The sequence below is a fragment of the Ambystoma mexicanum genome, chromosome 3p, assembly GCF_040938575.1.
Source record: "Ambystoma mexicanum isolate Mex_15411 chromosome 3p, UKY_AmexF1_1, whole genome shotgun sequence".
NCBI lineage: Eukaryota > Metazoa > Chordata > Amphibia > Caudata > Ambystomatidae > Ambystoma > Ambystoma mexicanum.
Genome location: NC_090925.1, coordinates 935,066,143 through 935,079,280, shown reverse-complemented (window position 1 = coordinate 935,079,280; position 13,138 = coordinate 935,066,143). Strand labels below are relative to the sequence as shown.

The window sequence follows — 13,138 nt, the reverse complement described above, 5'->3', positions numbered from 1 at the left end:
CACAACAGTACAGATGCATAACAGAGTGCTTTTCAGAGGTCACAACAGAAAAGATGTACACTGGGGAGTAGGTTGCAGAGGGACACAGAGGAGGGGTACAACTGTACAGGGTGGCGGGGAGGAAAGGGACGAACGGCATCTAGCAAGTCAGGTGGTGCAGAATCGACCTGTTGTCTTAGGTGTTAAGGAGGAGAAACTCCATGAGGAGGTGGGTCTTGAGTTATTTTCTGAATTGTAGGAGCGTGGGGGCAAGTCTGACGCTGGCGAGAAAGGGCATATCCCCTCCTGACCTCGTAGTGCCCAAAAGCACACATCTGAAGTTTGTTTTTTATAACCCTTGTAAATAATAAAAGCCTTCTGCCTATTATTTTTCCATAAGTTTGTCTCAGTGTAATGATTTCATGCGTTTGCCAGTTGCCTAATGCTACTGCTCAGCCTATCCCTCTATTAATAAAGTTGCCGAGGGGGACACGAGACCCTGTGTGGGGGAGACGGGTGAGAGGCTGCATGTCAGTGGAGAACCCCGGGGAGGGGCGCGAGCAGTCGTCTGAGTGGCGGCAGGTTTCCGTGGCTGTGCTGTAGATTCCTCCGGCACTGATGGTTATTTCTGGATCACAAAGTTACGCAGCTGGTGGGTGTGGTGAGAAGAAATGTGCTGCCCATAGCCACCAACTACCTAATCACTCCCTATGTACACAAATCTGAGCAGTGCAGTCCCTCGTGCACCGGCAATCTCCTGTGCACATAAAACAGACACCCTTTCGATGAAAGTAGCTCCTGCACACACAAACACACATCCACATACCTACCCAGCCTACAGAGTCTGGGGCACCCCTTGGAATGTAAGCACCCCACTGGAGGAGCCTCGACCCCACCCTCCCAAGAAATGCCGAAGTCAAAAGTGTAAAGAACAGCCAACCTTCTCTTCCTTCTTTTAGGAAATAAGAATTACACACGCACGCATACGCACGCATACACACTCGGCGTGTGGGCTATGAAGAGGATTGTTGTAAAAGATGGTCCGTCCCTAACGGGGGCAGTCTTAAAAGGAAGCGACTCTTCCTTCTCTGGGGCATGGGGGGTGGTGTATACTTTTCAAGGAGAAAACCCCATTCCTGCTGAGCAAATAATAATGTGTTCCCCATTCCTGCTTAGCCGGTATAAGGATCGTCACCACGCACCCATCGCTCCTGTGGGGCAGCACAAAAGAGGCGCGTACCTCACCTGCTGTGGGGGCGTATAGGAGTGGAACCCGTGCCTCCTGAACGCGGCGTGAGAGAGACTCATTCCGGCTCGAGGCAGGGTGCACAGCACACCGCTAATAGCCCCAAGCCTGTCCCTGGGAGGGTGGAGCAGACAGACCGGCTGGGCAGGTACGGCCTCAGCGCAGTCTAGTAGAGGGGCACGGCCACCGAAAGAAGGGAGGCACTAGCAGTCGAGGAAGTGTAGCACCTGAGAGAACTCCGCACCTGAGACCAAGGCGGCAGAACGGGCATGGCGTGGGCAAGCGCGTGAAAGGGCCACCGAGCGCCACCTAAAAGGCTCAAACGCGCCCAAGTGCCACCGTGGGGGAAGTGCAGATTGGGGACAGCCAGCTCGCTATCAAAGTGGGCTAACATCGGGAGGAAAACAACCGCATTCCAACCCTTCAGAGGAGAAGCGAGTTGGGGTAGTCGTGCCACCGTCCTTGTGAGGAGAAAATAGTAGAGGAACAACTGCGTCACTCTCTCTTCGAGCGGACACGAGAGACTGGCGCACGCACCCCACTGTCCCGCCTGAAGGAGTGAATCGCCGCGGCTGAAGCATGGCTCTAAGCGTCACCCTGAAGAAGGTCACTAACTTGCCCGGAACGCACGAACGGCAGGTGACCCTGTCCTTCCGAGGTAAGAGTCTGGGGGCCTGGAGACCACCCTGTGCGCGTGATGTATGTCTCCCTCACACGGGACGCCGCGGGAGCTTACGAGGGGACACGGGGGTTCGCAAAGTCTGGGAGTGGGGAGGAAGTGCAGGTGTTTATAAGAAGGCAGAGGAAGCTGCCTTTGGATGTGAGTTTGGGAAGAAGCTCCATGTCCCTCTGAGAGAGCGAGGGAGATGCAGTGCCTGTACGAGTTGGGGGACCGCAGGTGGCTGTGAGCGGGTAGATGCCGGCGTGCCGGTATCAGGGAGAGCTGCAGGTGCCGGGGCGTGGGCAAAGTGAGTTAAAAGTGGCCGGGAAATAGAAGCTGTGCCACCCTACACGTTTAATATGCAATACAATGATGCTTTATTGGCATGATTAAAGATGCACGAGTTGCCAAAATTGGGGGTTGTATATATTTCTTTACACACACATACAGATGGTTGTGTGTGGCCCATATATTCAACTATGCACAGATCTCTGGTCTTTTGGTTGCATTATATTGTGACGTGTAGCCACCATGTTTCTGCTACTTTTTGACAGTTGTGACTACGGAGGATTGGCATTTTTACCTTCATCATAATACAATCAGACAAATCTCTTGATTTGTGTTGCCAAGTCTGCAAAATAGTGTCTCCCGTTCCGTATTCAATTAAATAGCGAGGACGTGTGTTTTCTCTTCAACATGGTGTACGTCACATTGTTTACTTTATTGTATTGGACATTTGTATGGCGCCTATACACACGTTTCCAGGCGCCACAAGACAAGATTAAATGGGGAGGAGGGCCGTGGTGTGGGGGGGGGGGGGGCGAGGAGGGGAGTGGGATGGACGTGGAGGTCGGATCATGAGAATCACAAAGTAGAAAAACAAAAATGGTTATATTGGCCTTGTGACAATCATACTGTGCAAGTGTATGAACAAGGTGGATGTGGGTGGGGGTTGGGAAGGGGGGGGGTTTACATAACATAAAAGCTGTAGCTAAAGAACAAGTATACCCCAATGTGAACTCTAGGTGCTGGTAACAGAACAGAAGGATATCGTTAGCCAACTTAATGATACTCAATGTATTGACCAGGGAGTGAGTTGAGGAGACGAGACTCGAAATTGTGACAATGAGGCCATCCACACCTCTATCTAGTAGCCACATTAGTCCACTGAGCCAAAGGTCCAGCATGCCACGCTGTCTTTATTGTTCCAGGCATGTTTAAGTCTGCCAGCTTCAGTTCCTCCTGTGTCTGATTAATACTTAGCTTTGTTTAATGTTTGAATTGACTGTATATAAGTTTGTGAGGCTATATCCGCTTTTTAGTAGCCTTTAAAATGTCACCGTGCTCTGTGCTTTTGTCTGGGATTCCCAAAGTTCCCGTTGTCATTCCTTGACTCCTTTCGCTTGCAGATGCAAAGTTTATTTTTCTCTATCAGGACACACAGAACTGAACTTGTTAAAGAAAGGGCCCAACAAGGGGGCACGGATAAGCACGGTATCCACAAGTCAGAAAAAAGGCCCAAAGAAACAGGAAGGCTACAAAAATAGGCGTTTATTAATCCCTCACCTCCATAAAGTGCAAGGAAAAACAGAAGTTTTACTGTTACCACACCTTATTCATAGTAGGCGGTAGATGTCATTAATATAGTATACCCACACACAACTACAGCTCCCATGATTCTGAGTGCAAATACGTGCTATAACTTGGATACAGAAAACAGACTAACAAAATAAAGTGACAATACAAAAAGTGTCAACAATAATAAAAGTGCATAGTGCTGTAGAAACGTGCTTTACACAAGCATGTGCATGTCAAACTAGACAAGTTAAAATACACTTAAAAAAATTAGCCATTACAGATAATTCAAATTCTAAATTGACAATACATTGGTCAATAGTTGACAAAACCGGTTTTGAGAGCATAAGACCTTCATGCTGGATAACACATAACATGGCCTGCTCATGATTTTATAACTAATTTGTAGTGCATAATGGAATGATAATAAATAATGTGCAGTATAGTTAACTAGTAGAATTATAGGAAGAATACCGTAGACACTATAACGAAACCGACATTTTACTCAGATGGGAAAATTAAAAACCATATGTCAAATGGTAACATTTTAAAGTGACAATGCATTGGTTAAGCATTCAAAGACCAAGTTTCAGTGCATAATGCGTATTGTGCAAAATAGCGCACCTCCAAGCTAATTTAACATCATGACGTTTTCGCTGTAAGTAGAATGAAGTCACGCAGTGACAGTGCAAACAACCTGATCCAATGCCATGCAAACAAAAACACTTCAGTTGACATGAATCTTTTCAAAATGCTAAAAAATGCACAATTGTGATACATGCATTAGTTCTGAAAAAACAGCAGAAACAAAAAACAATATTCAATACACACATGAACGCGTAGGTATGACCAACAAAGGAAACAGACTATAAAGCATACAAACTATACAAATACATGGCAACCTACACTTGTTGTTTTATGTTATTGGGCATTTTTGTTGAGCGCCTTTTACGATTCGTATGATTCCAAAGCGCTGTGGGTTGAACGTCTTCGGGGACCATAGTCCAGGTCAGTGGAGAGAGTAGTGTAATAAAGTGCTTAGGTGCCCTCGGTATGCGTGAAGCCAGGGTTGATTAAGTCGTGTGTGGCTTCATTCTAGTGCGAGGCATGGTGCAGTGGTTGTGCGAGATCAGTAGAATGTGTGCAGCCAAGACCAGTGGGACTTGGATAGCTTCATCCTGGCGGCGGTGGAAATTATGAAAGGGATTATGTGTGCATCTAGGCCAATTTCCGTGGGGTATAGCTGCACTCTAAAGACTGTTGAGGTGAACCTCGGGCGTATAAGTATGTGTGCAGGTAGGCCGAATTAATCGAGGGGTATAGCTGCATTCTATTGTTTGTTGGTGCAGAGGGAAGAGTTAGCATATTGTTGTGTCATAGTGATTGTGTGGGTTTGAGTCAGACCATGTTCTTGTTGAGTTTCCAGTGCCTGTACAGGGGATGGTATCTCGCTTAGGGTTTGGATATTAGGCTAGGTCCTCCCTGTGTCTTGTTGGGTTTGCAATTACTTAGATCTGGCCCAAATCATGTTGTTTCAATATAGGTGCTCCAGAAGCCCTCGTTCAGTAGTTCTGCTGGATACATTTCCAGATAGGTAGAATTAGCGAAGATATAAGTGCTAGTAGGCCCTCGGTATGAAGGTTCACTAAAAGATCAGATGAGTAAAATTGACGAGAATGGGTCTCTACTGGCCTGTTAGCATAGTGCATGTCTGGATGGAATAATGATCAAGCTCAGCCATCGCATTGGCACATAAGTGCTATTAGTTCTTGGGTTACAATGCTAGCACATTCTGTCCACATACTTGGAGGCCAATATCTGTTGGCCTCGTAGTGTAGTGTATACATGGTAAAGGAAGGCAATTAATCAGCTCAGTCATGGCGAAGGTACATAAGTCCTGCTACGATTTCCAGATGGGTTATATTAGCGAGGATGGGCATCATTGATAGTGTAGTACATATCGAGGGGGTGATTATCAAGGTCAGTCATGGCGTAGGTACATACATGTTATAAGTGTTACAGGTGCATGGGTTACGAGTCTAGCAAGTCGATCCAGATAATTGGAAATGGGTATATCTTGGTCTCAGAGTCCTTTGTATGCCTGGTGGAGGGAGGCGATGATTCAACTCCGTCATGGGTTAGGTACATAAGTGCTACTATGATTCGGGTTTTAAGTCCATGAGGAATCTTGGAATTGAACCGCAAAATCATCTGGCTTCAAGTCTACGAAGAGTAAGCTCCCTTGTTCATTTTCACAGATGTGGCTTGACTTGGACAAGTCCAATCCATTTCAGAAAAGATCTATTTTGGTTATGACATTCCATGAAATGGGTTTCTACCGGATAGTTCTCATCCCTTGACTTGATAGCACGTATATGTTCAAGAATGCATAACTTCAATTTCCTTTTTGTACTGCCCTCATACATTTTCTCACAAGGGTACAAGAGTGTGTAAACCACAAACTCTGAGTTACAATCAATACCCAAATTGATGTCATGCATCCATTTGATTTCTCTGACTTTGAAACAGTTGCTCTTAATCATTTGCAGACAGATACTGCAAGACCCACAAGGGAAACAGCCTTTTTTCAATTGCAACCCATTAGGCTGTTTTACCACCTCCAAATGACTGTGTGCAACAACATCACCAATGCTCTTTCCTGGTCTATAGGTTATTTGGGCTTTTGAATGCAGCACTCTTTTTAAATCAGTATCTTTCAAAGGCAAATGCCAATGTTAACTCATAACTCTATGAACATGCCTTGATTACAGACCGTATGATGTGATAAACCTCATCTTATCAGATGAAGATGAAACACCTTTTAAAGTCCAATAGAGGATTTGGCTAGGTCGCAAATCAGCTTTATTTTTTGGATTTTGTTAATGCTTCTTGAGTGTAACCTCACTGCTGAAATCTAGCAGTCATGGCATCATAAACAGCTTCAAAGCTGAAACTGCTCTCACCTCGATTCTCAACTCGCTCCTCTCTGCTCGCCATGCGAAGCAATCCTCCATACTTATTCTCCTTGATCTCTCTGCCGCTTTTGACACTGTCGATCATCCTCTCCTGCTCCACACTCTCTCCTCCTTCAGGTTCAAAGGCCCTGTTCTAAAATGGCTCTCCTCTTACCTTTCCTCTCGTTCCTTTGCTGTTTCATGGGGAGGCCAGACCTCTCCTTCCTTCCCTCTGATTTACGGTGTTCCTCAAGGCTCTGTACTTGGCCCTTTCCTCTTCTCTCTCTATACCTCCCTCATTGCCCCTGTCATCTCCTCCTTTGGCATCTCCTATCATTTCTATGCGGATGACACCCACCTCTTTCTCCTCCTTCACACCTGACCTCCACCTTAAACTCTCCTCTTGTCTCACAGCCATCAAGAACTGGATATCCTCACGCTTTCTCTCACTTAACACGGATAAAATGTAAGTCCTTTTCTTCCCCGCTAACTCTCTTCCCCCTCCCTCTCCTCCCCCGTTCATCCACTTTCCTCCTTCCAATCTCCCTATCTCCACTCATGCTCGCAACCTAGGTGTTCTTTTTGACTCTTCTCTCACCTTCTCGCAACACATTTCGCTCACCTCCCGCTCCTGCAGATACCACCTTTACAATATTCGCAAAATCCGTCCCTCCCTCACATTCCATGCTACCAAGCTCCTAATCTCCTCACTCATCTTTTCCCGCCTCTTCTACTGCTCCTCTATAATTTTCGGTCTTCCCTCATCTCAGCTTGCCCCTCTTAAATCTTTATGCCACTATGCCATTCGAACCCTCTGTCTCCTTACCTCCCGCGACTCCATTTCCTCTTTGCTCTCTCGACTAGGCTGGCTACCTTTCCACCTACAACTAAAATTCCACTTTCTCTGCCTTGTTTTCAAATCCCTTCACGGTCTTGCCCCCCCTTATCTCTCCTCCCTTCTCTCCTTCTACTCCCCCTCTCACTCCCTTCGTTCTGCTGACCACTTCCTGCTCTCTGTACCTCCTTCCCCTTGTGCTTCCTCCCGGTTCCGCTCTTTCCAACTTCTTGCTCCTCTGCATTGGAACTCTCTCCCCCTCTCAATCCGCTCTTCCACTACCCTCATCTCATTTCGCACTTCCCTTAAATCCTTCCTCCTCCATTCCCCACCTTGAAGCCCCCCCCTGCCCTCTCTACTCCCCCCGTCTTTCCCCTCTTCTAATCCCTCCCCTCCCTTTCCACCTTCCCCTTTTCTATTTTACACTCTCTCTCCCTTCCTTCTGCTCTCACTCAATCCTTCCCCGCCCCTCCCTTCACTCTCCTGTTCGCACTCCACTTCTCCCCCCTCTCAGTAAATTGCTCTTTGCACTGTTTTGCTGTTGAATGATTCAAGTTGCCACTATGCTCACATTGTTATTTGTTGTTATTACTCTGTATTTTGTTGTTCCATTGTACAGCGCCTTGGTGTAAAGCGCTTTATAATTAAATAAATCAATCAATCAAAGTCAACGACACGTGAACAATTACATTTAACTCTCAACATTTCTGCAAATGGAATATTATCTATAGTAGTCAGGGGATGACACAATTTGGCAGGCACAACGGCATTACCTGCAGTAGGTTTACGGTACATAGATGCATGAATCATACCTTCTATTGCAGATGTCTTAAGATCTAAAAATTCAATACTCCCCGTACGCCTGGACATAACACATTTCAGATTAAGATCGTTCTGATTCCAAAATGGATGCAATGGGTGAAGCTCTTCCATACTACCATGCCAAATTAAAAACAGGTCCTCTATATACCAAAGCCAAATAGCTACATTTTCATTCCATTTGTTGTGTGGATTATTGAAAACAAACTTTTCCCCAATACCCCATCAACAGGTTGGCATATGGTGGTGCAAACATAGTGCCCATGGCAGTCCCTATAAACTGTAAGTAGAAGTCACCATTAAATAGAAAATATTTCTGCCCGTGTACAAACATGATTTCTAAAAGCATATCGTTATGCCGCTTATAAGTGGCAGATCTGTTTCTAAGAAAACAATCCACTGCTCTTAGTCCATCACTGTGTTTGATTACTGTATACAGTGATGTCACATCTAAGATGACTAGGATACAGTCATTTTTCCACGGTATGTCTTGTATTCTATTAAGAACATCTCTGTGTCCATAACATAAGATGGTAAGCTAGCTACTAGGGGAAGAAGGAAGGAGTCAACAAAACAGGACATAGGTTTAGTAAGTGACCCAATAGAGCTGACAATGGGTCTACCTGGGGCTGTAGTGTGGTTTTTGTGGAGTCTAGGGAGAAGGTAAAGTGTAGGAATGGTAGGATGCTTAACTTTGAGGAAATGATATTCATCCCTATTAATAAATCCTTCCCCAAACCATATATTCAGTACAGCAATAAGGAAGCTCTGAAATGATCTGTATATCCATCTGGTCTGGTTCAGCCCATATTTGTTTCATGGTTTGCTTTAAATTTGCATGTCCCAGTAGCAGACAGACTGGGGGACCCAGCCACAATCATCTTCCTTAGATGGTGGGCCGAATCTGGCATTGAAGGCCCACATTTCACTGTAGCTGACGACTGCTTCTGTTACTCACCGGTGAGCTGAGTGCGTGGAACCGGGGGGTATCCAAAACCCAGGAAGTTGCTTGAAGAGCTTTGGGTAGGGCCTCTACCCAAGCCTCCTCTCTGTGAGGGAATAAGACATTCCAAATGATATGACCACTTGCTGTATTTAACCAGACAAGGGGACTGATCACCCAGAAGGGCGGGGAGAAAGCGCACCGCCGCGAACCAGGCTGTAAAGGAAAAATAACAAGTGAGTAACACGAAGGTAACAGTTGTCCCCTGTAAGCCTTACTAACTAATGTAATACCTGGGCTTTTTTCCCCCGTAGGATAGAAGAGCAGTACAATTCGGGAATCACCTAGGAATATAATAAGACTTAGTATCTAACTGGCTTAACTTAAGACACAACTCAAGAGGTGGACAGGATCTTACCAGTGGAGAATGAATGGAGGATCTGAATAGCTTAGAACACAACGACAGGGATAAAATAAGAAAAAGGGAATATTAGTAGGAGGATGCTAATACCCGGGCGGCACGAGGGTCGCACTGGATTCGGGATGGTGCACAGCTGCAGAGCGTCCTTGAGTGCACGGATTAACCAGGGGCTTTCCAAGTGTTCCGTTTGTGAAGCAAGAAGTCTTACCACTAATGAACGAAGGATGATAACAGCAACCAATCGGGATGGTAGTTCCAGGGAAGGTATGTGGAAGGCAGGTAAAGTTTGGCGCGATGCAGAACAGCCAGTCGGGATGGCTATTCTTGAGATAGGAAGTCGAAGGCAGGCAAGGTCTGGTACACTAGCGGACAATAACAAAGACAAACTTTTTCTAGCGGGGTCCGTGAAGCAAAAACAGGTTCGGTACACGGGAAGGCAGTTCAATAAGGGAATTCCAAATAGAAGGTCCAGTAAACAGTCCGAGTCGAATCCGTAAGAACAAAGAGTTTCAGCAATTGAAGATGGAGCTTCTAAGTGCCGGGAGTAGCTGTAAACAGAAGCGGCGCCCTGGCTGTCTCCATGGACTATATCAGTGAGAGAGGCGGGGCAAGCCAATGCGAGGCTCTACCGGCAAACTACCGTACAGAGCCAGGTTTGCTGGGGAATGTAGTTTTCGATTCGCTAACTTCCACGGCAGCTGCCATCGTGCACGAAATGGGGCAGCATAATGCCGAATTCTTTTGGGGAGCGCCACAAATCTCCTCTTCATTCTGGTAGTTGTACTAGGAAGTCGAAGTGCCGGAGGTGCAGGAGGCTGGGCTTTGCGCACAGAGGGGGGTGAACGACGACCCATAACAGCATCCGCCCCCAAAGATGGCGGCAACCCCTTGCGGGCATGGAAACGCCGCAGGAGTACAGGCGAGTGGATGTTACACAAGGGTTCCCAAGACCTATCCTCAGGACCATACCCTTTCCAATCGACCAGATAAAAGGGCCGACCCCTGCGGAGCTGGAAGTCCAATATATCGGCAACTTCATATTCATCTTCGCCATCCACGCGAATAGCGCAAGGCCGCGCAGGTAGGCGCATGGAAGGAAGGCAAGGCTTGAGGAGACTGACGTGGAATACAGGATGCAGTTTCCACGAAGTTGGCAAAGAAAGACGCATCGCCACAGGATTCAAAACCTCCGTAATGGGAAAAGGACCCACAAACCTCGGGAGCAGCATACGTTTGCCAGGAATACGAAGATTACGCCTAGACAACCAAACATTCATGCCCACTTTGTATTCAGGAGCTGCAGTCCTATGCCGGTCAGCGTACTTTTTTGCTCTCTCCTGTGCAAGAAGAAGATGGGACCGAACACCCTCACGGACTGAGTCCAATTCTCTCACACAAGCCTGAGCGGCCGGGTTATCAATGGGGAGTGCCGGATCCAAGGGCAAAGAGCGTGGATGGAATCCATACAAGGCAAAAAACGGTGATACACCCGAGGCACAGTGTACCGAATTATTGTAGGCAAATTCGGCAGGGGCGAGCGTCTCTAACCAGGTAGACTGAAATTGGAGACACAGGCATCGGAGGAACTGTTCCAAAGTGGCGTTAGCCCTCTCAGTCTGTCCATCGGTTTGCGGATGGTATGCAGAGCTGAAACGATCGTCGATGTGCAATGAAGAAGTCAAAGCCCTCCAAAAGCGAGAAGTAAACTGAGGGCCACGGTCGATACTATGATAGAGGGAAGTCCAAAGAAACGAAAGACATGTTTGAGAAACAAAGAAGCCAGGACGGGGGCCGAAGGTAACCCCGAGCAGGGAACAAACAGAGCCATCTTGGAGAAGTAGTCGATGACAACCCAGACGGTATCATAACCGCTCAGAGGAGGCAGATCCACAATGAAATCCATGGAAACCATATACCATGGTTTATGTGGCACCGGAAGGGGTCACAAAAGGCCCACAGACTTGGATCTTGAGACCTTGCATTGAGCACACACAGAGCAAGAGGCTACGTAATCGATGATATCCCGAGACATCGACGGCCACCAAGCCCAACGCCGCAGCGCCTCCAACGTCTTTTGCTGCCCCGGATGGGCCGCCATCAAGGAATCGTGTGACCAGGCTAAAGCTCGAAAACGTGCTTCTCCAGGAGGTATAAAGAGACGACCCTGAATATAAGGCAAGCCTTGAACGATGTCGAGATTCAAAGATTCACATTCCTCATCATTTGAGGTCACCCAAGATGATATAAGGGCACGGAGCGAAGGCTGAGGAGTGCAGGCACAAACCACCCTTTCAGGTAACAGCAGGGGACGATCAGCCTTAGAAACACAAGAACCGTGGGATAACCTTGAAAGAGCGTCAGCACAGGCATTGAGGCGAGCTGGTCTATATGTGATGACGAAGTTAAACTGGGAAAAGAATAGATGCCAACGAGCTTGTCGGGCCGTAAGGCACTTCATAGATTTGAAGGCAAGGAGGCTACGATGATCCGAATAAACGGTAACCTGATGACGGGCCCCCAACAGATGATGGCGCCATTCCGCAAAGGCATCCCTGATGGCTAATAACTCACGTTCTGTGATAGGATAATTGCGTTCATAAGGGGTCAATTTCCTGGAAAAATATGCCACTGGATGGATTTCTCCTGAATCGGGACATTCTTGTGACAGAACTGCCCCAACAGCTGAACCGGAGGCGTCTGCCTCCACTAGGAAGGGAAGGAGAGGGTCCGGGTGTTGCAAGACCGGTGCTGTCGAAAAGGCGGTCTTCAGGATTTCAAAGGCCCGCTGTGCCTCCGGATTCCATGCATATGGTTTCTTGGAGCTGGTCAGTGCTGTTAAAGGAGAAGAGATCGACGAGAATGAATGGATGAAACGTCGATAAAAATTGGAGAACCCCAAGAAGGACTGCAGTGCTTTAACTGAGGCAGGAACTGGCCATTCCAGAATCACTTTAACTTTAGAGTGACTCATACGAATTCCACGACTGGTCAAGTCATAACCAAGAAATTCCACCTCGGCGGAATTAAACACACACTTCTCTGCCTTGACGTACAGGTGGTTCTCCCTCAACCTCTGTAACACAAGACGCACATGTACGCAGTGGTCTTTCATAGAGGATGAGTAGATGAGGATATCATCTAGATAAACTACGACAAATTGGTCCAGGTAATCATGGAAGATGTCATTCATGAAGGCCTGGAAGGTGGCCGGGGCATTACACAGTCCAAATGGCATCACTAAGTATTCGAATAAGCCATACCGTGTCTTAAAGGCAGTCTTCCACTCGTCCCCTGCTCTAATTCGAACGAGATTATAGGCCCCCCTGAAGTCAAGTTTAGTGAACACCACTGACGAACCAAGTTGATCTAGAAGCACTGATATCAGCGGGAGAGGGTACTGATTTTTTACCGTAACATTATTCAATGCCCTGTAATCTATACAAGGGCGCAAGTCCCCCTCCTTCTTAGGGACAAAGAATAATGGAGATGCCGCTGGGGATTTGGAAGGTCTAATAAAGCCCGTGGCCAAGGCTTTATCTATGTATTCTTTCAGAACCTTGTCTTCTGGTAAGGTAAGGGAATAGACTCTTCCGGCTGGTATCTTGGCCCCAGGTAACAGGTCTTTTGGACAATCATAGGTCCTATGAGGCGGTAATCGATCCGCCCTGCCCTTATCGAACACATCCCGAAAGGATTCGTATTCAG

General features: G+C 47.1%; 1 protein-coding gene across 1 annotated transcript in view; it reads left to right on the top strand.

Moving 5' to 3' along the window:
* The first annotated feature begins 1,307 nt into the window (after positions 1 to 1,307).
* LOC138581135 (fer-1-like protein 4) overlaps positions 1,308 to 13,138 on the top strand; it is a 1,598,034-nt gene continuing 1,586,203 nt past the window's right edge. Inside the window, exon 1 of the mRNA XM_069652231.1 lies at positions 1,308 to 1,883. Coding sequence (XP_069508332.1) covers positions 1,805 to 1,883 — 79 coding nt within the window. The 5' untranslated portion in view covers positions 1,308 to 1,804. The remainder of the gene's footprint in view (positions 1,884 to 13,138) is intronic.